Source organism: Oncorhynchus mykiss, chromosome 5 (assembly GCF_013265735.2).
Source record: "Oncorhynchus mykiss isolate Arlee chromosome 5, USDA_OmykA_1.1, whole genome shotgun sequence".
Lineage (NCBI taxonomy): Eukaryota > Metazoa > Chordata > Actinopteri > Salmoniformes > Salmonidae > Oncorhynchus > Oncorhynchus mykiss.
This window is the reverse complement of record NC_048569.1, coordinates 47,123,367-47,150,447: the sequence shown is the minus strand read 5'-3', so window position 1 is coordinate 47,150,447 and position 27,081 is coordinate 47,123,367. Positions and strand designations below refer to the sequence as shown.

Genomic DNA, 27,081 nt, shown 5'->3' with positions numbered 1-27,081 from the left:
GGTCACCTAACAGAACAAACTCTGAAGCTAGATGAGGGGCAATCAATTCACAAATGGTGTCCAGGGCACAGCTGGGAGCTGAGGGGGGTCGGTAGCAGGCAGCAACAGTGAGAGACTTATTTCTGGAGAGAGTCATTTTTAAAATTAGTAGTTCGAACTGTTTGGGTATGGACCTGGAAAGTATGACATTACTTTGCAGGCTATCTCTGCAGTAGACTGCAACTCCTCCCCCTTTGGCAGTTCTATCTTGATGGAAAATGTTATAGTTGGGTATGGAAATCTCAGAATTTTTGGTGGCCTTCCTGAGCCAGGATTCAGACACGGCAAGGACATCAGGGTTAGCAGAGTGTGCTAAAGCAGTGAGTAAAACAAACTTAGGGAGGAGGCTTCTGATGTTGACATGCATGAAACCAAGGCTTTTTCGATCACAGAAGTCAACAAATGAGGGTGCCTGGGGACATGCAGGGCCTGGGTTTACCTCCACATCACCTGCGGAACAGAGGAGGAGTAGTATGAGGGTGCGGCTAAAGGCTATCAAAACTGGTCGCCTAGAGCGTTGGGGACAAAGAATAAAAGGAGCAGATTTCTGGGCATGGTAGAATATATTCAGGGCATAATGCGCAGACGGGTATGGTGGGGTGCGGGTACAGCGGAGGTAAGCCCAGGCACTGGGTGAGGTCACACATGGGTGGGAGGTGGGACAAAGGAGGTATCAGGGGTATGAAGAGTGGAACTAGGGGCTCCATTGTAAACTAAAACAATGATAACTAACCTGAACAACAGTATACAAGGCATATTGACATTTGAGAGAGACATACAGCGAGGCATACAGTAATCACAGGTGTTGATTGGGAGAGCTAGCTAAACCAGTAGGTGAGACAACAACAGCTAATCAGCTAGCACAACAACAGCAGGTAAAATGGCGTTGACTAGGCAGAGAGGGTCGGATTAACTACACACAGAGCCTGAGTGCGGCTGGGGCCGACAGATAAAACATAAACAAACAGAATGGAGTACCATGTTTAATGGACAGTCCAGCAGGCATCAGCTATGTAGCCAAGTGATCACAGTGTCCAGGGGGCAGCGGTGGATGGGACAGGGAAGCTAGACTGGCGAGTATTATCCAGGCTAGAAAAACTGGCTGGCTGTGCAGCAGGTAAAAGCCGCTAGCAGTGGCTAACAATGACTAAATAGCTTGTAGCTAGTTAGCTGGTTGGCTTCTGGAGGTTCTTGAATGTGTTCTAAAAATACAAAATAATAGCGATTCCGTATCACATTGGGTGAGGCAGGTTACCGGAAGGTATAATCAAATAAAAAATCGAAAAGAGATTGAAAGTAAATATGGGTCCAATGAGTGGATGGGCTGGCTGGGGACGCGGTGATTCAGACAGTTAGCAGGTCTGTGCTAACTAGCTAACAGTTAGTAGGCCGTGGCTAAACAAGCTAGCAGTTAGCAGACCGGGGCTAAACAAGCTAGCAGTTACCAGGCCCGAATTAGCAAGCAAGCAGATAGCACGGGCTAGAAAGTTAGCCTTTGGGGGACGTCGCGATGGGGGTTAAGTCTGTTTATGCCTCTTCATGCGGTGACATCGATAGACCGGTCGTGGGTCCCGATATTGTAGCCCAGGAGTATGCTTCGGTGGTAGCACAGGAGCTCTGGCCGGGCTAGCTTCAAGCTAAGTGGATGGAAACGCTAGCCAGGAGTAGTCATCCGGGGTTGCGGTTAGCTAGTTGTGAAGATCCAGATTAAAAAGTTCAGTTTGCGGTGGGAATCCGGGGATAAAAATAATAGGTCCGTTATGCTCTGGTTAGAGTCGCGTTGTTCGAACTGGCGAGAGCTTTCCGAGCTAAAGGTTAGCTGATGACCGCTAGCAATGGTTTGCTGACTGGTAGTTAGCTGGCTAGCTTCAGTTGAGGGGTTCCGGATCCGAAGTAAATATGAATACTTTAGGGAAAAAAAAGCAGATCCACGCTACATTGGGTGAGGAGGGTTGCAGGAGAGTATTTAGATGTTGAGGTTTAGAAAAATGTTTTAAAAGATATGCGAAGAAAAATATGTTTTTTTTTTTTAAAACGGATATATACAAGGGACACGACACGACGTCTGACTGCTACGCCATCTTGAATGAAATACCCTTCTGACATCTGTTGATCCTGTTCCATTTGTTCTCTGACAGTGAGAAGTCATGCCCCCAAATATACCCTCGTAAAACTGACTATCCTACCGAACCTTGACTTTGGCGATGTCGTTTACAAAATAGCATCGAACACTATTCAGTAAACTGGATGTAGTCTATCACAGTGCCACAGTGCCACATGTATGCTCTCGTTGACTGGCCCTCACTTCATATTCGCGCCAAACCGACTGGCTCCAGGTCATCTATAAGTCTGCTAGGTAAAGCCCCACCTTATCTCAGCTCACTGGTCACCATAGCAGCACCCACCCGCAGCACTCGCTCCAGCAGGAATATGTCACTGGTCATCCCCAAAGCAACTCCTCCTTTGGCCACCTTTCCTTCCAGTTCTCTGCTGCCAACGACTGGAACAAATTACAAAAATCACTGAAGCTGGACACATATCTCCCTCACTAACTTTAAGCATTAGCTGTCTGAGCATCTATACACAGCCCATCTGTAAACAGCCCACCCAACTACCTCATCCCCATATTCTTATTCATTTTTTTTGCTCCTTTGCATACCAGTATCTCCACTTGCACATTCATCTTCTGCTCATCTATCACGCCACTAATGCTAAATTGTAATTATTTCGCCATTATGGCCTATTTATTGCCGTAGCTCCCTAAACTTACTACATTACATTTGCACACACTATATATAGATTTTTTTATTGTGTTATTGGCTGTATGTTTGTTTATTCCATGTGTAACTGTGTTTATGTCGCACTGCTTTACTTTATCTTGGCCAGGTCGCAGTTGTAAATGAGAACTTGTTCTCAACCATCCTACCTGGTTAAAGAAAGGTGAAATAAAAACATTTAATACAAAGAAGTGATGTGGGGAGAATCGATACAATTACATATTGCAAATTTAGGTTTGACGATATTATAGCGATACTTGACTACCAATTTTTCTTAAATTAATTGCTAGTCAGCCATAGCTAGTGCCACTCGGCTGTAGCTGCGCAAAATCTCTGGTATGTTTCATATTATAGCTTGTTCTCAATCTTCTTTGTAAATAGTGAGCCAACATTTTTTCTGCACTTTTATTTCCATGACTGATCAATGCAAATTTTCTCACGCTCTCGTCTCTCTGCAGCAGACATAGTGAGTGCGTATAGAATTGTGAGAATTGCAATACATATTGTATCGGGATAATGTCGTATCGTGAGGTCCCTGGCAATTACTACTAGCCCTAACAGTGAGCACCAAGCTTGTCTGTAAATTGGTTTCCTATGACAGTGTTCTGTCAAGTTGACGTGTTGGTGACGTCTCTCTCTCACCGTCTCTCTCCTTTTTTTTCTCAGCTCATTTACCTGAAGATAACAGCATTGCTGTTCCCCACCTCAGACTTCCGCCACCCTGTCACCACCCCAGCCCTACTGTACATCAGCCAGGCCCTCACCAAGGTAATTATCGCACAGTGTGTTTGAGCCTGTGTCTGTGTATGACAGACAGATTGTGTGTGTGAAGAGCTTGTGTCAAGTTGTCTGGATAAAAATGGTCTTCCCTCACAATGGGACTGACCGTAATTAGTCGACTGGTTGATTGTTTGGTAGATTGTTTTAGTCGGGCAGTTAATAAATAGTGCATTCGGAAAGTATTTTCCACATTTTGTTACGTAACAACCGTATTCTAAAATGGATTAAATAAAAATGTTTCCTCCTCAATCTGCACACAATACCCCATAATGACGAAGCGAAAACAGGTTTTAGACATTTTTGTAAATGTATTCAAAATAAAAAATGGATACCTTATTTACATAAGTATTCAGACCCTTTGCTATGAGACTCAAAATTGAGCTCAGGTGCATCCTGTTTCCATTGATCATCCTTGAGATGTTTCTACAACTTTATTGGAGTCCACCTGTGGTAAGTTCAATTGATTTGACATTATTTGGAAAGGCACACACATGTCTATAAGGTCCCACAGTCGACAGTGCATTTCAGAGCAAAAACCAAGCCACGAGCTTGACGGAATTGTCCGTAGCGCTCCGAGACAGGATTGTGTCAGCACAGATCTGGGGAAGGGTAGCTAAAATTGTCTGCAGCATTAAAGGTCCCCAAGAACTTAATGATGGCCTACATCATTCTTAAATGGGAGAAGTTTGGATCCGCCAAACTGAGCAATCGGAGAAGGGCCTTGGTCAGGGTGGTGACCAAGAACCCAATTGTCACTCAGACAGAGCTCCAGAGATCCTCTGTGGATATGGGAGAACCATCTCTGCAGCACTCCACCAATCAGGCCTTTATGGTAGTGACCAGACGCAAGCCACTCAGTAAAAGGCACATGACAGCCGCTTGGAGTTTGCCAAAAGGAACCTAAAGGACTCTCAGACCAGGAGAAGCAAGATTCTCTGGTATGATGAAACCAAGATTGAACTCTTTGGCCTGAATGCCAAGCGTCACGTCTGGAGGAAACCTGGCACCATCCCTACGGTGAAGCATGGCGGTGGCAGACTCATGCTGTGGGGATGTTTTTCAGCGGCAGGGACTGGGAAACTAGTCCGTATCGAGGGAAAGATGAACGTAGTACTGAGATCATTGATGAACACCTGCTCCAGAGTGCTTAGGACCTCAGACTTAAGCAAAGGTTCACCTTCCAACAGGACAATGACTCTAAGCACACAGCCAAGACAGTGCAGTCTCTGAATGTCCTTGAGCCAGAGCCCAGACTTGAACCCGATCGAACATCTCTGGAGAGACCTGAAAATAGCTGTGCAGCGATGCTCCCCATCTGCCAGAGCTTGAGAGGATCTGCAGAGAAGAATGGGAGAAAGTCCCCAAATACATGTAATAAGACTAGAGTCTGTAATCGCTGCCAAAGGTGCTTCGACAAGTGCTGAGTAATGGGTCTGAATTCTTATCTAAATGTGGCATTTCAGTTTTTCGTATTTAATAAATTTGCAAACAATTTTTTTTATGGGTTTTGTCGTTATGTTGTAGTGTGTGTAGATTGACAAGGGGGAAATCAATTTTAGAATACACACTCACACTCACTACCGGTCAAAAGTTGTATAACATCCACTCATTCAAGGGTTTTTATTTTATTTTTTCTACTTTGTAGAATATTAGTGAAGACATCAAAACTATGAAATATCACACATGGAATCATGTTTTAACCAAAAAAGCTTTAAACAAGTCAGAATATATTTTATATCAAAGCCATAGCCACCCTTTGCCTTGATGGCTTTGCACACTCTTGGCATTCTCTCAACCAGCATTCACCTGGAATGCTTTTCCAACAGTCTCGATGGAGGTCCCACATATGCTGAGCACTTGTTGGTTGCGTTTCCTTCACTCTGCGGTTCAACTCATCCTGACAACTTGGCTGTCTTAACGGATCATTAGAATATTCCCAAAGCTGCTAACCCTGCCCATCTGGCACTCTAGGCAGGTTAGAGCAAATGCTCAAACTATTTGAAAAATGTAAAGTACTAGTTGAACCCGGGTCTGCAGAAGAGGGCTTTATCCTTCCTTCCTGCCACCAACCCTTTGTTTAATCATGGTGTTTATGTAGATAGCTCAGCTCCAGATTTTGCTCAATGGAAAGGAACATGCATGCATACACACACACTGTTTCTGTTGCTACATGCCTGCATTTTCACTAAGCTTTTGACCTGTGGAGTCATGTCCTTTCTTAGTGTTGAATATGGTGGTGATGTCAAAGCAAACCTTTCCAGGGGAAAATATGAAGTTGTATTCTTATGTAACATCTACATGCCAACAATGAGTTTGTTGCTATGCGAATGGTGAAAACAGGCTAGAGAACCTCTGAGTTACTTTCTCAACGTGATTCGCGCGCAGACATGCATTTACACACACACACACACACACACACACACACACACACTAGAAAAAGAAAGCAGACTGGCTAGCTAGTTGAAGCTAATGGCTTTGTTTCAGAAAAAGCTGAGGATGCACAGAAGTGTCACAAGGTCATAGAGAAGGAAAAAGGATTGAAAGCACATTATTGTCCCCTTCTGAAGATTGTTAGTACATATGCATTTACACACACACACTATGTTTAGTAGGCAAAGTAGTTTTGAGGTGGTGATTTATGCCTAAATTTGACCTATTTTCCCTGTGTTTGTGTGATGTCATCAGTGTCCCGTGATGTCATTAGAGGATGTGACATCAGGCCTGGTGCTGTGCTGTCTGGCGGTGGAGTACATCTCCTTCTCCAAGAGGTTCTGTCCTGAGCTCATCAACTTCCTGTTGGGAGTACTACACCTGGCCGTGCAAGATAAGACCTCTACAGGTACGGCCTTTCTGTTAATGGGCTACTGTCATATCTCCTCATCAACTAGGCCTAACTGGTTATTAGTTTTCTCCATTAGGGTTGGGGTTGTTTCCATTTTAATTCAGTCAGGTCTTATGAGGATAATTGGAATTAATGGCTACTTCCTGAATTGAAATGAAATTGACCCCAATCCAGCTCAGTCCCTGCCTTCTCACGGTATTCAGCACAGTACCATAAGCAGCCACACCCAATGTCAGGATTTTTTGGGTGCTGTTCGAAATATGTTAAAATATTATTTGGCTATGTTTTTAACCTGAGCACTTGCTGCGCGAGGGAGCGACTGTGCTCTGCAACCACTGCAGGTGAGACGAAGCGAGAGAGGGGATTACTGGTCAGCGAGTGACCAGTGATTCTGATCCCAATAAACCCGGGGGCACACTTCCTGCCCGTCCACTTCAGTATAGAGCAGGGCTGCCCAATTCCGGGCTTGGTGGGCCGAAACCGTTCTGGATTTCATCCTCTCCTTCTTTTTGGGACTAATTTAGACCCGGGACACCAGGTGAGTGCAATTAACTACCAGGTAGAAAAAAAACCCAGATGTGTTTCGGCCCTGGAAGCAAATTAGTTATGTATGTAACATGGATCATTTCATTTAGGCAATGCCTTTTCATTGTTAAAATAGGCATATAATTTATTTCTCAAAAATGAATACTCAATAAGTAATCAAAGCTTATTACAAAGATCTGGGTCTGAGCCCCTCCCTGTGCAACTGGGTCCTAGACTTCCTGACGGGCCGACCTGGTGAAGGTAGGCAATAACACCTCTGCCACGCTAATCCTCAACATGTGGGCCCCGCAGGGATGTGTGCTCAGCCCCATCCTGCACTTCCTGTTCACGCATGACTGTATGACCGTGCACACCTCCAACTCAATCATCAAGTGTGCTGACTACACAACAGTGGTAAGCCCTATTACCAACAACGACGAGACAACAACCGAGGGGAGGTGAAAGCCCTTGCAGAGTGGTGCCAGGAGAATAACTTCTCCCTCAACGTCAACAAAAGGATATGATCGTGGACTATAGGAGACAGCAGAGTGAGCACGTCCCCATCCACATCAACAGGCCCGCAGTGGAGAGAGTCAAAAGCTTCAAGTTCCAGAGGACCTGTGTGTGGTGAAGGTGCAATGGCGCCTCTTCAAACTCAGGAGGCTGAAGAAATTCTGCGTTGCCCCGAAGACCCTCACAAATTAATACAAATGCACCATCGAGAGCATTCTGTCAGGCTGTATTACTGCCTGTTACGGCAATTCCACTCCTAGCAACCGCAGGTCTCTCCAGAGGATGGTGCGGTCCGCCCAACGTATCATCGGGGGCACACTGCCTGCCCTCCAGTACATCTGCAGTACCCAGTGTAACAGGAAGGCCAGAAAGATCAAGGGCCTTAGCCACTTAAGCTGTGGACTCTGGTCCGGATGCTAATTTCCTGCAATTTTATAAATTTTGCCATGGGGGTTTTGTACTGTGTATTTAAATACTGTATTCTCGACTGAGTTCATTCTACCACTTACTGTGCATTTTAGTTCAACTTTAAACTCACCACATTTATTTATATATTGGATTCTTGACATAGCTCGTTCTAATATCTACTGCTGTACATATTCTTAGTATATTTTGTGTATATTTGTGTAGATTGCGTTTGAAATACTTTGCTACAGTCCTATTTGGGTTATTCATTGGATTTGTTCCGACATAAAGCATTATATATATATATATATATATATATATATATGAGGATAATTGGAATTAATGGCTATATATATATATAAATCCGCTGCATTGTTAGGGGCTAATGTATTCTAAACTGTGTACACAACCAATAAATGTTGATTTGATGTTAAATACTAATATCAGTTCGAATATTCAAATAAATGTGGGCAGAGGTCTGAATGAACACTTCTAAATAACCAAAAACGTTTGCCTGCCCACCTACCTGTTTGTGATTGCCTCTGTGTTTCTGCCAGCTACAGTATGATACTGCACGATGCTGTAGAGTGCATTCGGGGCACCATGGCAGTAGTGGTGCCCTGTGAAATAGTTTCACCGCCATGCCAAGTCATCGGCAGAATGAAAGCTAACCTCTGCTAGGTGTCAAGATCTCAATTCCCGTTGATGCTGATTGGATTTAGTGGAATTTAAATAAATCATGCTGTTACGCATATTTTGTTTGCCTTGTTCCACTTCGCTTGTTATTCTAAAAAAGTATGTCTCCTCCGTAGTTGTTCTAGTGGGTTTATTTGTCATGTAAAAGACTGGAGCCCTGTCTGTATTTATTTTACATGTAGACCACAGGAGGTTGGTTGCTCCAAAATTGGGGAGAATGGGCTCGTGGTAATAACTGGTGAGGAATTAGTGGAATGGTATCAAATACATCAAACGTGGTTTCCATGTGTTTAATGCCATTCCATTCGCTCTGTTCCAGCCATTACTAAGAGCTGTTCAGCAGACTCCACTGATGTAGACAGTGTGACACCTAGGGCCCTATCTTGACTGGCTGCTGTGTTGTGTTCCTGCCAGGTTACTCAGTGGTGCCACCCTTCAGGCAGAATGGTAAGGTTAGTGACCTGCTGGTGCTGTCAGACCCTGAGTCCAGCCAGACATGGAGCAAGAAGACCCTACCTCTGTCTGCCACCCAGACACTCACACTGACCACTGACCTGGACACAGACCACTACAGGTAAGATAGAGAGCTGAGCACCAATTTTTTTTTTAAAAAGGGTCCGATCCTTAAGCAGTGTTGCTTGCTCGTAGAAGCCTACAGCTGTGCAGTGGCATATACTTTTTTTGGTTAATTCAGCAGACTAGACACTCATTTATCGAGCCCTTGTCGCAGTCAAGACATATTTTATATGTAAAAAAAAAAACACGTAATAAAACCAAGGGTTGGAACAAATCATTTTCCAATTAAGTCCTGAACCAAAAAAAAACAAATTGTTTTAATATTAAACAACAACATTTAGCTCAACATTAAATTACTTCACCAGCTATGCATTGCGGAAAGAGCAGCTTGATATGGAGCGGGCACGCTATAGATCAGCGAGTTGTTTACATGGGAAGACAAGTGTCCGGCGCGAGATGCAACTAAAATTTTGCGTGTGGGGAGAGAGGGTGGAAGAGGAGGCTTGGCTTGAAGCGCTTGGCATCTTGTGATGACTTGCATTATCTGATTTAAGCCCGCAGAATTATACATACAGAGGGGCAGCAGGAACCCAAACAAACCAACACACACACACACACACAAAACAAACCACACATTTCATTGCAAATTTAAAAAATAAAAAAATATATATATACAGTGGGGCAAAAAAGTATTTAGTCAGCCACCAATTGTGCAAGTTCTCCCACTTAAAAAAGATGAGAGGCCTGCAATTTTCATCATAGGTACACTTCAACTATGACAGACAAAATGAGGGGGGAAAATACATTTTTTATTTATTTTCAAATTATGGAAAAAAGGAGCTATCTTTATCAGCATCATAGAAGCGGATAGTATTTCAACCACAAAATATGCATCCAAGCAGTTTAATATCCTTAACTGGTCAGGCTGATGTCATTAGAAAATGTTGGCGAAATCTTTCCTGTTTTTTTTTTTTTTTTAGCATTTTCTCCCCGTTCTCTAAATGTCAATGCTGGGCGAGAGAAGCAGAGATGAAAGAAAAAACTAACCTTACCAATGTCAACTAGATTGCAGCATTTATTCGGTCAATTTATGACATTCTGGTGGGCAATTGTTTTGTCTTCTAGGGCAACAATTAATGACAGAAGAGAAGCAGCATATAGGCTATCTAATTATAGACAAGTGGACTTACAAATAGCCTACCTAAATGTCGGAAATGATAAGCGAAAACAGACGTAACTAAGAAGACATAAATTGTTCTGCCATCTCTGACTGTACAACACATTTACTATATTTGCAGTTTAGGGTCTGTGCAGAGCTCAGATTTTCACTATCACATATCGTCAGGCAGTTGCGAATGGGTAATTCGAAATTGTGGGTGGGTGTGGGTGAACAAACAGCTGATCCGCATATCACTAGCACGCGCAGACAGGCAACTTTGGGATGAAACATTATTAGGCAACTTGGAAACGGTCGTCTTTCTGTTTTGTAGGCTATGCGTTCGCCAAACAACTATATTAAAAGCACCTCTGTCGCACTATTCACACATCATTCGCTGCTTCAAGTTCAGTAGCACCTCCTGTCCTAGTTGGGTGTGCGTTATCAGGTGCGCCAATAGGCTGTACAGTGCATTTGGAAAGTATTCAGACCCCTTCACTTTTTCCACATTTTGTTACATCACAGCCTTAAACTTAAAAACGAAAGTTTTTTCCCCGTTATCAATCTACACACAATGACAAAGCATAAACATTTTTTTTTTTAAGTTTGCAAAAATAAATAACACATTTACACATTTGCTTACTTACAAGCCCTTAACTAACAATAGTTAAGAAAAGTAAGTGTTAGGTAAAAAAATAGATAAGTAAATAACAAATAATTAAAGAGCAGCAGTAAAATAACAGTAGCGAGGTTATATACTGGGGGTACCGGTAACGAGTCGATGGTTGTGGGCACAGGTTAATTGAGGTAATATTTACATGTAGGTATAGTTATTTAAATGACTATTCATAGATAATAAACAGAGTCAGTGTGTGTCCATGTGTGTGTTTTTGCATGTGTCTCTGTGGGTCTGAGTGTGGTCATTTAACCAGTGTCTTCTGTCTTAATGATGCCCCCCCCAGACTGTCTGCTGTGGCCACCTGTATGGACCTGCTGAAACACTGCTCTTCACTCTACAGAGAACTCACTTCCTACTCGCACATCTTTCAGCCAATCACAACCCTGCTCTCCAAACATCTTCCAATCAAAACGTATCCTGCAGCATTACAGGTGAGTGGAACTGTAGTGTCATCCAAAGACAACTTAGTTGGGCTGCCCTGGGCAAATGTTGCTGCAGTAAAACATTTGAAGACCATGACAAAGTGTTGTGGTTTACAAATCAGGGATTAGTTAAATTAGTCAATCAAGCACTGTTTTAATTAGTTTTTTTTTCAAGAGGATAGTTGAGCATGTTCATTCCCTTCATCTGTCATTGAAACACTTACAAGGCTTATTTAATAGTAACAGTTAGAAGGTTGATGGCTTTGCATGCCTTCCACTGGGCAGTGAACCCTGGAGTTTTTACATCTGATTACAAAAAAAACTAACTAATCAGTTGTTAGCAGAAAAAATATGAATACTTTTGAAAACTAGTAAAACTAGATTAGTTCTTGGGTAACTTTTTTAAATCCCCAATTTCGTGGTATCCAATTGTTAATAGTTACTATCTTGTCTCATCGCTACAACTCCCGTACGAGCTCGGGAGAGACGAAGGTCGAAAGCCATGCGTCCTCCAAAATACAACCCAACCAAGCCGCATTGCTTCTTAACACAGCGCACATCCAATCCGGAAGCCAGCCGCACCAATGTGTCGGAGGAAACACCATGCACCTGCCGACCTGGTTAGCGTGCACTGCTCCCGGCCCGCCACAGGAGTTGCTAGTGCGCGATGAGACAAGGATATCCACACCGGCCAAACCCTCCCTAACCCGGACGACGCTAGGCCAATTGTGCGTTGCCCCATGGACCTCCCGGTCGTGGCCGGCTGCGACAGAGCTTGGGCACGAACCCACAGTCTCTGGTGGCAAAGTTAGCACTGCAATGCAGTGCCCTAGACCACTGTGCCACCCGGGAGGCCCAATAGTTGCAAATGTAAGTTTGTTCCACCTAAGTGGGTCTGACCATGTTTGATGGATCCTCCTTGTCTAATTCTAATGCAGGGGGTCCAATCTGGCCCGCGGGGGTTTTGAGTAGAAAAAATGAAATAATAAATAGTCATACACGTCGATCCAGAGCATCCCAAACATGCTCCGTGGTTGACATGTCTGGTGAGTATGCAGGCCTTGGAAGAACTGGGACATTTTCAGCTTCCAGGAATTGTCTACAGATCCTTGCCACATGGGTCCGTGTATTATCATGCTGAAACGTGAGGGCATGGCGGCGGATGGAGGTCACGACAATGGCCCTCAGGATCTCGTCCCTGTATCTCTGCATTAAAATTGCCATAGTTCAAATGCAATTGTGGATTTTCATTTCTCATACCTGCCCATATCATAACCCCACTGCCACCATGAAGCACTCTGTTCACAACGTTGACAACAGCAAACTGCTCCACACAACGCCTTACATTTTCTGCCATTTGCCTGGTACAGTTGAAAACAGGATTAATCCGTAAAGAGGACACTTCTCCACCGTGCCAATGGCCATCGAAGGTGAGCAGAACTGTCGTCAGGTCAAAACCCTGGTGAGGACGACGAGCATGCAGATGAGCTTCCCTGAGACAGTTTCATCACCTGTCCAGATGGCTGGTCTGACGATCCTGCAGGTGAAGAAGCTGGATGTGGAGGTCCTGGGCTGGCGTGCTTACACGTGGTCTGCGGTTGTGAGACCGGTTGGACATACTGCCAAATTCTCGAAAACAACTTTATGGTAGAGAAATTAACAATAAATTCTCCAGCAACAGCTCTAGTGGACTTTTCTGCAGTCAACATGCCAATTGCACGCTCCCTGAACTTGACATCTGTGGAATTGTGTTGTGGGTGCATATGTGTAATGATCGTGCTGTTTAATCAGCTTCTTAATATGCCACATCTATCAGATGGATGGATTATCTTGACAAAGGAGAAATGCTCTCTTACAGAGATGCAAACAAATTTGTGGACTAAATTTGAGTGAAATAATTTCCATACACAACTTTTCAGGGATCTTGTATTTTCAGTTCAACACTTTACATGTTGCATACAGTGCCTTGCGAAAGTATTCGGCCCCCTTGAACTTTGCGACCTTTTGCCACATTTCAGGCTTCAAACATAAAGATATAAAACTGTATTTTTTTGTGAAGAATCACCAACAAGTGGGACACAATCATGAAGTGGAACGACATTTATTGGATATTTCAAACTTTTTTAACAAATCAAAAACTGAAAAATTGGGCGTGCAAAATTATTCAGCCCCCTTAAGTTAATACTTTGTAGCGCCACCTTTTGCTGCGATTACAGCTGTACGTCGCTTGGGGTATGTCTCTATCAGTTTTGCACATCGAGAGACTGACATTTTTTCCCATTCCTACTTGCAAAACAGCTCGAGCTCAGTGAGGTTGGATGGAGAGCATTTGTGAACAGCAGTTTTCAGTTCTTTCCACAGATTCTCGATTGGATTCAGGTCTGGACTTTGACTTGGCCATTCTAACACCTGGATATGTTTATTTTTGAACCATTCCATTGTAGATTTTGCTTTATGTTTTGGATCATTCTCTTGTTGGAAGACAAATCTCCATCCCAGTCTCAGGTCTTTTGCAGACTCCATCAGGTTTTCTTCCAGAATGGTCCTGTATTTGGCTCCATCCATCTTCCCATCAATTTCAACCATCTTCCCTGTCCCTGCTGAAGAAAAGCAGGCCCAAACCATGATGCTGCCACCACCATGTTTGACAGTGGGGATGGTGTGTTCAGCTGTGTTGCTTTTACGCCAAACATAACGTTTTGCATTGTTGCCAAAAAGTTCCATTTTGGTTTCATCTGACCAGAGCACCTTCTTCCACATGTTTGGTGTGTCTCCCAGGTGGCTTGTGGCAAACTTTAAACAACATTTTTTATGGATATCTTTAAGAAATGGCTTTCTTCTTGCCACTCTTCCATAAAGGCCGGATTTGTGCAATATACGACTGATTGTTGTCCTATGGACAGAGTCTCCCACCTCAACAGTATCTCGGACCTGCCAGGTGTGTTCCTTGTTCTTCATGATGCTCTCTGCGCTTTTAACGCACCTCTGATACTATCACAGTGCAGGTGCATTTATACGGAGACTTGATTACACACAGGTGGATTGTATTTATCATCATTAGTCATTTAGGTCAACATTGGATCATTCAGAGATCCTCACTGAACTTCTGGAGAGAGTTTGCTGCACTGAAAGTAAAGGGGCTGAATAATGTTCCACGCCCAATTTTTCAGTTTTTGATTTGTTAAAAAAGTTTGAAATATCCAATAAATGACGTTCCACTTCATGATTGTGTCCCACTTGTTGTTGATTCTTCACAAAAAAATACAGGTTTTATATCTTTATGTTTGAAGCCTGAAATGTGGCAAAAGGTCGCAAAGTTCAAGGGGGCCGAATACTTTCGCACGGCACTGTATATATATCACACACTTACACAACTGTTCAAAAGTTTGGGTTCACTTAGAAATGTCCTTGTTTTTTAAACAAAATGTCCGTTAAAATAGCATCAAATTGATCAGAAATACAGTGTAGACATTGTTAACCTCTATAGGGTATGTGGGACGCTAGCGTCCTACCTGGCCAACATCCAGTGAGATTGCAGAGTGCCAAATTCAAATGCAGAAATACTCATTATAATAATTCAGAAAAGATGCAACTATTTTACATAGGTTTAAAGATGAACTTCTTGTGAATCCAACTACATAGCCCAACAGACAAATCATTACAAACAGTAACCAGCCAAGTAGAAGAGTTACACAAGTCAGAAAGAGAGAAAATTATTCACTTACTTTTGATCTTCATATGATTGCACTCGAGGACCTTCATTTATCCAATAAATGTTTTTTTTGTTTCTAAAGTCTCTCTTTACATCCAAAGACCTCCTTTTTGTTTGAGCGTTTTCTTCAGTAATCCACAGGCTCAAACGCCGTCACAACGGGCAGACAAAAAATCCAAATGGTATCCGTAAAGTTGGTAGAAACATTTCAAACGTAGTTCATAATCAATCCTCAGGTTGTTTTTAGCCTAAATAATCGATAATATTTCAACCGGACAATAACGTCGTCAATATAAAAGGTCAACAAGAAAGGCACTCTCTAGGTCGGGCGCATGAAAAAGCTCTGTGACACGGCAGGGTCTACTCATTCAGACTGCTCTTACTCCCTCATTTTTCAGGATACAAGCCTGAAACAATTTCTAAAGACATCTAGTGGAAGGCAAAGGAACTGCAATTTGAGTCCTAAGTCAATGGATACTGTAATGGACTTGAATAGAAAACTACACACACACAAAAAACTACTTCCTGTATGTATTTTTCTTAGGTTTTCGCCTGACAAATCAGTTCTGTTATACTCGCACACTATTTTAACAGTTTAGGAAACTTTAGTGTTTTCTATCCAAATCTACCAATTATATGCATATCCTATCTTCTGGGCCTGAGTAGAAGGCAGTTTAATTTGGACACGCTTTTCATCCGAAATTCCAAATGCTGCCCTCTACCCTAGAGAAGTTAATGTTGTAAATGACTTGTAGCCGGAAACTGCAGATTTGTTATAGAATGTCTACATAGGTGTACAAGCCCATTATCAGCAACCAATGGCACGTTGTGTTAGCTAATCAAAGTTTATCGTTTTAAAAGGCTAATTGATCATTAGAAAACTCTTTATCAATTATGTTAGCACAGCTGAAAACTGTTCTGATTAAAGAAGCAATTAAACTGGCCTTTTTTATACTGTTGAGTATCTGGAGCGTCAGCATTTGTGGGTTCGATTACAGGCTCAAAATGTCCAGAAACAACTTCCTTCTGAAACTCGTCAGTCTATTCTTTTTCTGAGAAATGAACGCTATTCCATGTGAGAAATTGCCAAGTAAACTGAAGATCTCGTACAGCGCTGTGTACTACTCACTTTACAGAACAGAGCAAACTGGCTCTAACCAGAATAGAAAGAGTGGGATGCCCCAGTGCACAACTGAACAAGAGAACAAGTACATTAGTGTCTAGTTTGAGAAACAGACACCTCAACTGGCAGCTTCATTAAATAGTACCTGCAAAACACCAGTCTGAACGTCAACAGTGAAGAGGCGAATCCGGGATGCTGGCCTTCTTGGCAGAGTTGCAAAGAAAAAGCCATACCTCAGACTGGCCAATAAAAAGAAAAGGTGTGCAAAAGAACAGACACTGAACAGAGGAAGATTTGGGGGGAAAGGTTATGTACAGACAAATCTTAATTTTGAGGAGTTCGGATCACAAAGAACATTCGTTAGATGCAGAAAAGATGCTGGAGGAGTGCTTGACGCCATCTTTCAAGCATGGTGGAGGCAATGTGATGGTCTGGGGTAAATGGGATCTTGAAGAAGAAAGGCTGTCACCCCATTTTGCAACGCCATGCCTTCCCCTGTGGACGGCGCTTAATTGGAGCCAGTTTGGACAGGACAATGACCCAAAGCACAGCTCCAAATTATGCAAGAACTATTTAGGGAAGAAGCAGTCAGCTGGTATTCTGTCTGTGCTGGCCACTCCATTATATAGTCACCGGATCTCCACCCTATTGAGCTGTTGTGGGAGCAGCTTGACCTTAAGAAGTGCCCGTCAAGCCAATCCAACTTGTGGGAGGTGCTTCAGGAAGCATGGGGTGAGATCTCTTCAGATTACTTTAACAAATTGACAAATAGAATGACAAAGGTCTGCAATTGCTGCAAAAACAGTTAAGTTTGGACACACCTACTCATTCCATGGGTTTTCTTAATTAAAATAATAATGAATAATGAAATAACACATGAAATCATGTAGTAACCAAAAAGGTGTTAAACAAATCAAATCTTCAAAGTAGCCACCCTTTGCCTTGATAGCATTGCACACTCTTGGCATTCTCTCAACCAGCTTCACCTGGAATGCTTTTCCAACAAGGTGTTCCCACTAGGTATACACGATATGTCGGAATTGGACGAAATTAGCTTTAAAAAAATGCCGACATTGGTATCGGCCTGATGTCTAGTTTAACGGCGATGTTAAAAACCGATGTCAAAGCTACCGTGCGTACCTATATAACACAGGTTCAGGACGTAATGACGCCACGTAAAAATGTTGCGCTACATGTACAACACGGCATTCCTAACCTAGCCCACAATGTCTACTGTGTGTGTGTGTGTGGATCAAGAAGTCGAGCAGTCATTTGAAAGAGCGAGAACATTTCAGCAAGGCAACTCAAAGGCGAAATCCATTAAAGTCAAGATAATGGAATTCATTGCCCTTGACAATCAACCGTTCTCTGTCGTGGACGATGTTGGCTTTCACCAACTGGTCGAGCACCGGTACACACTACCAAGTGTGCTATTTTTCAGATGTTGCCCTACCGGAGTTACACATTAATGCTATTGGCTGCACTACATGCATACTATGGAATGCTGTTTGGGTCTTTTGAGTGTCAAAAAAGATACAGTAGCACTGTCAAAGCTGTACCAAAAAGTTTGGAAACACCGTCCACGAACGATGTGTTTACAATACCGCGTTGGTAATAAAGCATATTTTGTTCGACCGCAACTTCTGTGGTAGCTAGCTTTAGCTTGGTACCTAGCTAGCACCAACACAACCAGCCTGAAAACAATGACCAGTAGAAACTACAGTAATTTTCATTATTCTTAGCAATGATTTAGGAATCCTTGTTAGTGTTGTTGTTCGCCTATTGAAATTGAACATCATGAAAATAAATAGCCAACCAGCTACTTAACACGGTTGCCCAAAGCTAACGTTATAAGCAGCCAGCTAACTTTATCTGGCTAGTGAGGCTCGACCGGACCTGGTTATGTGTTGTGAAGCTAGCCACAATAAGGATTACACACAATAATGGCATCTGCGGTTTGCCTTCAAAATAAATATATGACATTGACAGTGATGCAAATGAACACAAATAGTAGAATTATGCTACACTTATTTTGAAGGTGAACTGCAAATTCCACTAATGAAACGGCTGAACAAAGAAACAGCACCGCAAGTCAGCAAAATAAATAGGTTTTGATTATGTCTTACTGGTAGCGGGGACATGCGTAAATGCCAACAAAATAACTTTTTGGTGTAAGTGTAACCCTTTTTATTTAACTAGGCACGTCAGTAAATAATACTCTTTTTTTTTTACAATGACGGCCCGGACAACGCTGGGCCAATTGTGTGCCACCCTATTCGACTCCCAATCACAGCCGGACGTGATACAGCCTTGATTCGAACCAGGGACTGTAGTGACACCTCTTGCACTGAGAAGCAGTGCCTTAGACTGCTGTGTGTGTGAACTTTTTAACTGCTTAAATGGCCGCTAAAAGTTTTACTATCTGTTACCGGTATTGTTTTTTTGGCAAGGAAAATATTGGATATCGGTATAGTGCAAAAATGTAATACCATAACAAGTTCCCACATATGCTGAGCACTTGTTGACTGCTTTTCCTTCACACTGCGGTCCAACTCATCCCAAACCATCACAATTGGGGTGAGGTCTGGTGATTGTGGAGGCCAGGTCATCTGATGCAGCACTCCATCACTCTCCTTGGTCAAATAGCCCGTACACAGCCTGGAGGTAGGTGTGTTGGGTCGTTGTCCTGTTGAAAAATAAATGATAGTCCCAATAAGCGCAAACCAGATGGATTGGTGTATTGCTTCAGAATGCTGTGGTAGCCATGCTGGTTCAGTCTGCCTTGAATTCTAAATTAATCACCGACTGTGTCACCAGCAAAGCACCACCACTTCCATGCTTCACGGTGGGAACCACCCATTCGGAGATCATCCGTTCACCTACTATGCGTCTCACAAAGACACTGCAGTTGGAACCAAAAATCTCAAATTTGGACTCATCAGACCAAATGACAGATTTCCACCGGTCTAATGTCCATTGCTCGTGTTTCTTGGCCCAAGCAAGTCTCTTCTTATTATTGGTGTCCTTTAGTTGTGGTTTCTTTGCAGCAATTCAACCATGAAGGCCTGATTTACAGTCTCCTCTGAACAGTTGATGTTGAGGTGTGTCTGTTACTTGAACTCTGAAGCTTTTATTTGGGCTGCAATCTGAGGTGCAGTTAGATCTAATGAACTTATCATCTGTAGCAGATGTAACTCTGGGTCTTTCTTTCCTGTGGCGGTCCTCATGAGAGCCAGTTTCGTCATAGCGCTTGATGGTGTTTGCGACTGCATTTGAAGAAACTTTCAAAGTTCTTGATGTTCCGCATTGACTGACCCTCATGTCTTCAAGTAATGGACTGTCGTTTCTCCTTTTTTCTTAATTGAGCTGTTCTTGCCATAATATGGACTTGGTCTTCGCCCTATTTGATATGTCTTCTGTATACCCAACCATACCTTGTCACAACCCAGCTGATTGGCTCAAACGTATTAAGAAGGAAAGAAATTCCACAAATTAACTTTAAACAAGGCACACCTGTTAATTGAAATGTGTTCCAGGTGACCACCTCATGAAGCTGGTTGAGAGAATGCCAAGCTTGTGCAAAGCTGCCATTAAGGCAAAGGGTGGCTGCTTTGAAGAATCTCAAATATAAAATAAAACACTTTTTGGTTACTACATGATTCCATATGTGTTATTTCATAGTTTTGATGTCTTCACTATTATTCTACAATGTAGAAATAAATAGAAACCCTTGACTGGTACCAATTTCCAGTGCGGTCCTCCGGGCCTCGAAGACCGAATGCGGCCCCAGGGCAAAATTACCTCTGTTCTAATGCCTCTTAAGGGTAAAGTTATCAAAGTAATCAGATTACCTTACTGAGTTTGGCTAACCTAAAAGTTAAATTACTGATTTAACAATTTTGAACTGTTAACTACTAACTATAACAGGGTACATTTAGAAAGTAAACTACCCTGCCCATGGTCTGTGTCATGGTTCATTTCTATAAGGAGAATTTGAATTTCAGTTTACTTCCTGAATTGACTGACTGTAAATGGAATTGACCCCCAACTTGGACTACCCCTCACTATAGTGAGTCCTTGTTTTATCCATCTTGGGATGGGAATAGTGGTAAAGCAGTATAATACATTTACCTTCACACAGGCTAGCAAGATGCTTATTACAATGGAGCATTGTCACAGTTCAGCTGCTCACCCTCACAGAAATACTCACTATTTCACCACTAGTTGCAATTGATGTAGGATTTGTTTACTTGCAAGTTGTCTACCACATGGTGTTTTTGTATAGGAGCGTTTTTTACTATTGACATTTTTACTTTTTACTTATTGAAATGAGTCTTCTAGGCCGGGTAACTAGGCCGGTTTTCTAATATTGTGCACTTTTTTTTATCTTCTTGTCCCAGGACCTTCATGGGGAAATCCTTGCGACCATATCCGGTTCACTGACATCACGTCCTCTCCTGGTGTTTCAGAAGAAGAAACCCATTCCCCTCAAACTGTTCACACCAAAGATTGTGGAAGTGTGAGTGAGACCTCTAAATTCAGTTATTTGTGTGGAGAAAAAGGAAGACAAAGTGATTGTATTCCCTTGTAATGTCATCTTCAATCCGAGATTGTAGAGTGAGACTCATCTTAATTCCGTTATTTGCGTAGCATTACCCCACTTAAGATGTAATTTTTTATTGAACCTTTATTTAACTAGGCAAGTTAGTTGAGGAACAAATTCTTATTTAAAAACGATGGCCTACCAGGGAACAGTGGGTTTAACTGCCTTGTTCAGGGGCCGAATGACAGATTTTCACCTCGTCAACTCGGGGATTCGATCCAGCAACCTTTCGGGTACTGGCCCAATGCTTTAACCACTAGGCTTCCTGCCACCCCTGATTAAGATAGCGATGGATTGTTTTCCCTTGTAGTGTCACATGCACCCATTTGGCTTACATCAAATATTGTAGAAAGATTGTGTGAGACTAAATTAATTTATGTATAACAAACGCCTATGAAAATTGGCGTACAAAAGAACTATGTTCCCCTTTAGTTTCACCTTCCATTTTGTAAACCTCTCAATTCCAGGCTGGACTATGGGAAAAAGCGAGGGAACACAAAGGAGGAGAGGGAGAAGGAAAGGTTGAACCACAAGTATAAGAAAGAGTTCAAGGGAGCTCTGAGAGAGATCCGTAAAGACACCCGCTTCCTGGCCCGAGAGAAACTCAACGAGGTCATGGGCAGGTCTGTATGACATTACGTACACTTATCACTATAACACATGCCAGAGTCTGGTCTAGTGGTAGCGCTGCCAACTCCTGACGGTTATTTGAGCCCCGCCTTGGCCACTTTCTCTTCTGTGCCCTTCACCTTTCACCCCCCACTTAACCTTTTATTTTTTTAAATGCTTGAAAATATATGGACTTTTTTCATGTGCAGATGACCTAATGTTTTTTTTCTTCCCTCTGTTTGTAGGGATGCAGAGAGGAAGAGGAAGGTGAAGGAGCTGTTTGGCAGTCTGGCCACCCAGGAGGGGGAGTGGAAGGCTCTGAAGAGAAGGAAGAACAGCAGACACTGACCTATTCAAAACAGCTTTGTATTGTCAGTTACAAACTTTGTAGTATTTTCTATTATATTTTTGTTTTAAACATTGCAAAATAAAATTGCTGAGAACAACGTGCAGGATTTGTATTAATTTGTGGATATCATCATCCATTTCATATGTTATATTTGTATAACATATTTGTACAATATGTCATTTTCTAAATGTACAATGTTTAAAATTTGCAAAATGTACAATATGTTAATTTACAAAACTTGTTACAAATTCCAATTTGTTGTGGCTAGTGTTTGCTAGGCTTAGAGTTAAGGTTAGGAGTAAGGTTAAGGGGAAGGGTTAGCTAACATGCAAAGTAGTTGAAAGTTGCCAAAATGCTGAAGTTGTCTGTGGTTAGATTCAAACATGCAACCTTTGGGGAGCTAGATGTTTGCGTTATACACCCAACCAACCAACCACCCTACTTTTAGTTTTTGCTTTAAGTAACCTTCTGTCTTATGTGCAACCATACCAAACGTAACATTTCAAAAATCATTTGAGTTTCCTGGATATATGTTCACTATGTTATGTCTAGTCTGAGACTTGTTGTGGAATTATTGTAATCAAAAGGTGAGACTTAAATTTCAAAACAAGTCAACTTTTTTATTTATTTCCTGCAGTAATGGAGCTTGTCAACGAGCCCCCCCCCCCCCCCCCCCCCCCCTAGGTAATTTGTTGAGAGCCCAACAAGCGGATTTGAGCCACGGCGTTTTATAGCAAAGTCCATCCTCCTGGAAGTTCATGACAAACAGCAGATGTATGGAATGGGTCACAAGGTTAGGCTTCATATGAAAGATACTAATAATTCTCCGCAAACAGTATCGGCTGTAAAAACTTCTCATTATGTTGAGACCAGGTTCTGGCCCTGGGGCCTTCTCCCCTTGGTACCCAGTACAGAAACATTAACTCATGCGATGGAATGCGGTCTTGTTAGGCTTATCACCCAAAGACCATGTAAATATTCTGTCCGTGTTAAATCTCCCTGGACTGAAAGTGGGCCTCAAACACAGATGGGTGTTCTTTAAAAAAAAAATATTCTGTTGCATAAAACAAGCATTTGATGCAGTAACAGTATTCTAACAATCTTGTAATTCCTGTTCTAACAGACCATCCTGGTTGACTTTGTGTAATCTTACCATGTACGTTTAAAAAAAAAAAAAAGATATGCTTTTGTTCAAAGTAATAAACATCCTTATTTATGTTGCTTTCATTTCGTGTGAGTGGAAAGGTTTTGGTATTTCCCCACATTTCAGAGTGTGCAGTAACAATTTCTAGTCAGGTTTTGGTTATTCTAATACAAAGTGGTTGGGAGCTTTTACATCTCTGACAAACCCAGACATCATTTTAGACAAAAACTATTAGGAGATTAAAAATGATTACCAGAAACAAAACACAGCAGTTGTATGCACTCAAGTTAAGCTTTATTTAATATGTAGTAGTGGGTATACATTTATGTAAACAGCTTTAGTTATCTTACATAGAATGGGTGAGTCACAAGGTTTAAATTAAAATAAAGGGAATGTTTTTGTTTGAGGAGTTAACCATACTGTAGCAGGGCACTCCAATGTTCGAGAGAGGTTGACAGGGTCAGGCAGGAATGGGAGCGACCGATGACGAGGGCTGGTCAGGGGAGCGGAAGCTGTGGTGGGTAGGACTTGGGGAGAAGGTAGGGTGCTGAGGGTCTGCGTGTTGAAAGGGTTGGACGGGAAGAGCTGGAGTAGTGGAGGGAGAAGTTGACGGGCAATTAAGTCTGGGAGGGCTGCCGGGTGGGAGATACGGTAGGGTGCTCAGGCAGACATTCTGGCAGCTGTGTGGGTCTCCACACTGAGGTGGTCCTCTCTCTGACCGCTCCTACATGGAGAAGTAGGTTTCATATGGAGGATTGAATCAGGGTACATAGCCTGAGTGGTACACAGCACAATTGAAAGTGACTATGGAAATTCTAAATAAGGTCGGTACCTTTTTTTTATTTGAAGTTCTCTGTCTCGAATGATATTTGGACACCTACAAATATAATAAATGTTTCAGTTATGCAGTATTGAAAGTGTGAACAGTGCTTTAGTGTTGCAAGTAAATATTCAAATCATTTTCTGATGTCAACATATTTTCCTGTAAGCCTTAGCATCACAATGAGCCATAAAGCCATCCAGTCAGTCACATAACTTTCTCTGTAACTCTTTCTCTACATCAAAGCACCACTTAGACTTTGAGGACACTACAGTTACCCATCCATCGGTGATCAACCCACCTTAAACTTCTGGCTCTTTCCCTGCCGAGATCCCCAGTCTGCTCTCTTCTCCCTCCAGCAGCTTCCTGTAGACGGCTATCTCAGCATCCAGCTTCAGCTTGATATGCAGCAGCTCCTGGTAGTCAGCCAGGTACTTGCCCATCTCCAGCTTGGTCTCGCAGAGTTGGTTTTCCAGCTGGGCAATGATGCCCTCCAGGCCTCCAACCTTATCCATGTGGGCCATCTCCATGTCCTCCAGCTGCTGCTCCAGGGCCATGTTGCGTGCCCTCAGCCCATCAATCTGGTTCTGGAGGTCTGTCACCTGGTTGTGGAAAGTGGTGATCTCTTCTTTAATCGACTTCATCTGCTCTTCTTTCTTGCCGGCAACCTCTTTGAGGGTTTCGAACTTGCCCTTGTACCACTTCTCGGCTTCCTGTACGTTTTTGGCCGCCACAGCCTCGATCTCGGCACGCATGTTGCGCAGATATGCGGCCAGGTCTGGGCGGTCACCGTCAATTTCCGCAGTCACCTTGGAGTCCTCGATCTGTTTCATGAGGTCGGCGACTTCCTCGTCGTGAAGCTTCTTGAGGAACTCAATCTCGGCCACCAGCTGTTCGACACGCTTTTCAAGCTCCGCCTTCTGCAGGGTGGCATTGTCTACGTCTTGACGGAACTCCCTCAGGATCATCTCTGCCTCCTCTGGAGATGGATAAATGGGGGAGGTGAGTAGATGTTTTAAAACATTACAACAACAATGATATTATAGTATTGCGATCAGGTTCACTTGGTGTATGTAGACAAAACGTTGGCTGATCATACACCCCTACGAGTACAAGCAATCTCAATCAACCAATGGTATGTCTAGAAACATTGTGTAGTCAAATTTGGCGTTTTGATTATTCAAGGAATAAAATTATAGCTAGAAATCCTGCGTTCTTCATGGAAATTTGGTTTATATCATCATACAATAATGTCAATATGGAAGACGATCGAGATCAGTAGATCTCCCCAGCCAGTGATCAGTGTGGGACTGCTACCATACCTTTCAGTGACAGCTCCTCTTCCAGTTTCAGCCTCCACACCTCCACCTCCTCCTCAATGTATCCCCTCTCGATATCAGCAGCTCCCTTCTCATTGGTCAAAGCTTCAATCAGCTCCCTCATCTCCTTGAACTTGAGTTCATACTCTTCTCCGATGCCGGTGGGGCCTCCCTTGAAGCGGCCCTGTAGGGCGGCGAGCTCTGCAGTCAGCTGGGCGTTCCTCTGTTCAAGGGCCTGAACCTTCTCGATGTAGCCGGCGAACCTCACGTTCAGCTCCTGCATCTCCTCCTTCTCGTTGGCATGCTGTTGGTGTATCTCTGTGCCGATTTCCACGGCAGATGACATATTGCCGCCCTGGTACCCGGACCGCCCACGGTTGTTGTACGAGGAACCGCGACACCGGGAGGGAGAGGGGCTCTGGACCCGCGTACTGCTACGAGAGCCACTCACCTGCAGTGACTGGGATTTCTGGGAATAGGAAGCTCCTCTCATGTTTGCTTCTCAGTGTGTTACAAAGTGTCTTCTAGAATCAGATTTAGTTTCTTGAGTATAGTTCCAGTTCCACCAAAAGGATTTGAAGGCCTCTTGTGTTCTCTCTCTTTGCTGGCTGGCCCACCTTATTACTGTACTGACAGTCTCTCAGATCGACCAGTGTCTTTTATAGGGTCACAAAGAATGTCTCGGACTCCCTTGAAACTCTCGCAGGGTTTTGACATGTTTTAAATGTGGATCATCACTCTCTTCCAAAGACCTGCAGCACAACAGTCTTCATTAGCTAGCTAGCATTGCGTTGTTAGTAGCGGTGACGGGTGGAGTTTGTGCGGCCCACGCCTCCGTGTGAAATAGTGATATGAGGGTGTATGCCCGCTATTTTTCACTCTTACTTAGGGCACCGCTAGGGACTCGGGAGGGTATGGAGGCCATCTAGCACATTGGGAAACACTGACGAAGTGACTGTACTTTGGCAACAGATTTTCCTGTAAGACTTTCCGACACAGCTTCACGGTAGCCTCCCTCACACAATCAAGATGTCAGACACCATTGCAGTGGATAATGTGTTATGACAAATAGGGTTATAATGATAGTAAATCTATTCCTTGATATTTTAGATTCAGTTGCCTCTATTTGTGCACAGTAAGAAAAGCCTATATTAGAACTATGGACAACCACTATTTGTCAGTAAAGTGGTCTAAAGCACATGCAACTGAGCACTATTGAAATGTTTGGAGATGTTTAAAAGTCGTAATCTGAACTGTCAAAAATGTAAATCTGAATTTCATGAGACAATTTGGTTTCTTTAGTTTTTACAGTTCGCTCGCACACTCGATTCACATTGAAATCCCTTCTACAACCCCTCCTGTCATGCCATTTTCATCTCTTCATTCGTGGACATGAGATTACTTTAGTTGGCCAAATGGTGAAGTAATACTCTTGTATTAGCTAACATTAGCTATGTATTACATAGCTAGATGTGTGCTGTGTCTATGTGGGTGTTATCTGTGTCTGTGTGATTCCTCCGGCCCAAGTTGTCAGTCCCCTGTGAGGGCTCTACAGTCATGGATATAAGATGACATGTCTTCACCAAATGAGGAATTAATACATTGATATACCACATGTTTTGTAGTGAGTCAGGATTAGCTTGCTGCTGGCATTAGTGTGATGTGGGTGTATCTGTATGCTGCCTCCATGCCTATAGCCCCATACTCATTCCATTGTGAAGGCCTCAATCTTTGGTATTCTCTTGACCAGAGAGAGGGTGAATAAATACTGCATGTTCAGTAGATAGCCAATCATCACTGCTATCTAGCTGTGTGTGGGTGTATCTATTTGTACTCCTCCAGCCCAGGTCAGACTCATTCCCCTGCTAAGGCCTCTACGTTCATGGATATACGATTTAAGTAATGCCTTAATGTACCACATATTTAATAGGGATTCATGATTAGCTAGCTGCTAACATTGGTGTGCTGTGTGTGGGTCTATCACTGTACAATATCTATCTCTTTTAATGCCTCCAGCCCCAGTCAGCCTCGTTCCCCTGTGAGGGCATTGGC

At 43.0% G+C, this 27,081-nt stretch overlaps 2 protein-coding genes across 4 annotated transcripts in view; one reads left to right on the top strand and one right to left on the bottom strand.

The window, feature by feature from the left end:
• nop14 (NOP14 nucleolar protein homolog (yeast)) overlaps positions 1-21,847 on the top strand; it is a 32,862-nt gene extending 11,015 nt beyond the window's left edge. For all 3 annotated transcript variants that reach the window (XM_021603156.2, XM_021603157.2, XM_021603158.2), the window contains exons 13-19: positions 3,483-3,584; positions 6,282-6,435; positions 8,992-9,151; positions 11,212-11,359; positions 20,586-20,704; positions 21,256-21,411; positions 21,643-21,847. In XM_021603156.2, the coding sequence (XP_021458831.2) occupies positions 3,483-3,584; positions 6,282-6,435; positions 8,992-9,151; positions 11,212-11,359; positions 20,586-20,704; positions 21,256-21,411; positions 21,643-21,745 (942 nt within the window). In that variant the 3' untranslated portion in view covers positions 21,746-21,847. The remainder of the gene's footprint in view (positions 1-3,482; positions 3,585-6,281; positions 6,436-8,991; positions 9,152-11,211; positions 11,360-20,585; positions 20,705-21,255; positions 21,412-21,642) is intronic.
• A 1,315-nt stretch (positions 21,848-23,162) lies between these two features.
• On the bottom strand, positions 23,163-25,671 carry LOC110523969 (desmin). Its single transcript, XM_021603159.2, has 4 exons — positions 25,033-25,671; positions 24,012-24,689; positions 23,723-23,767; positions 23,163-23,614 (listed from the first exon to the last, which is right to left on the bottom strand). The coding sequence occupies exons 1-2, from the start codon at positions 25,520-25,522 to the stop codon at positions 24,013-24,015; spliced, it is 1,167 nt and encodes a 388-aa protein (XP_021458834.2). The 5' UTR covers positions 25,523-25,671; the 3' UTR covers positions 23,163-23,614; positions 23,723-23,767; position 24,012.
• Positions 25,672-27,081: the final 1,410 nt, after the last annotated feature.

Excerpts from the sequence above, each read along its gene's own strand:
- LOC110523969 (XM_021603159.2), bottom strand. The coding sequence starts at position 25,522 with ATGAGAGGAGCTTCCTATTCCCAGAAATCCCAGTCACTGCAGGTGAGT. Across the intron at positions 24,690-25,032 it reads AGAGGAGCTGTCACTGAAAG|AGGAGGCAGAGATGATCCTG; the intron begins GTATGGTAGCAG and ends ATCCATCTCCAG.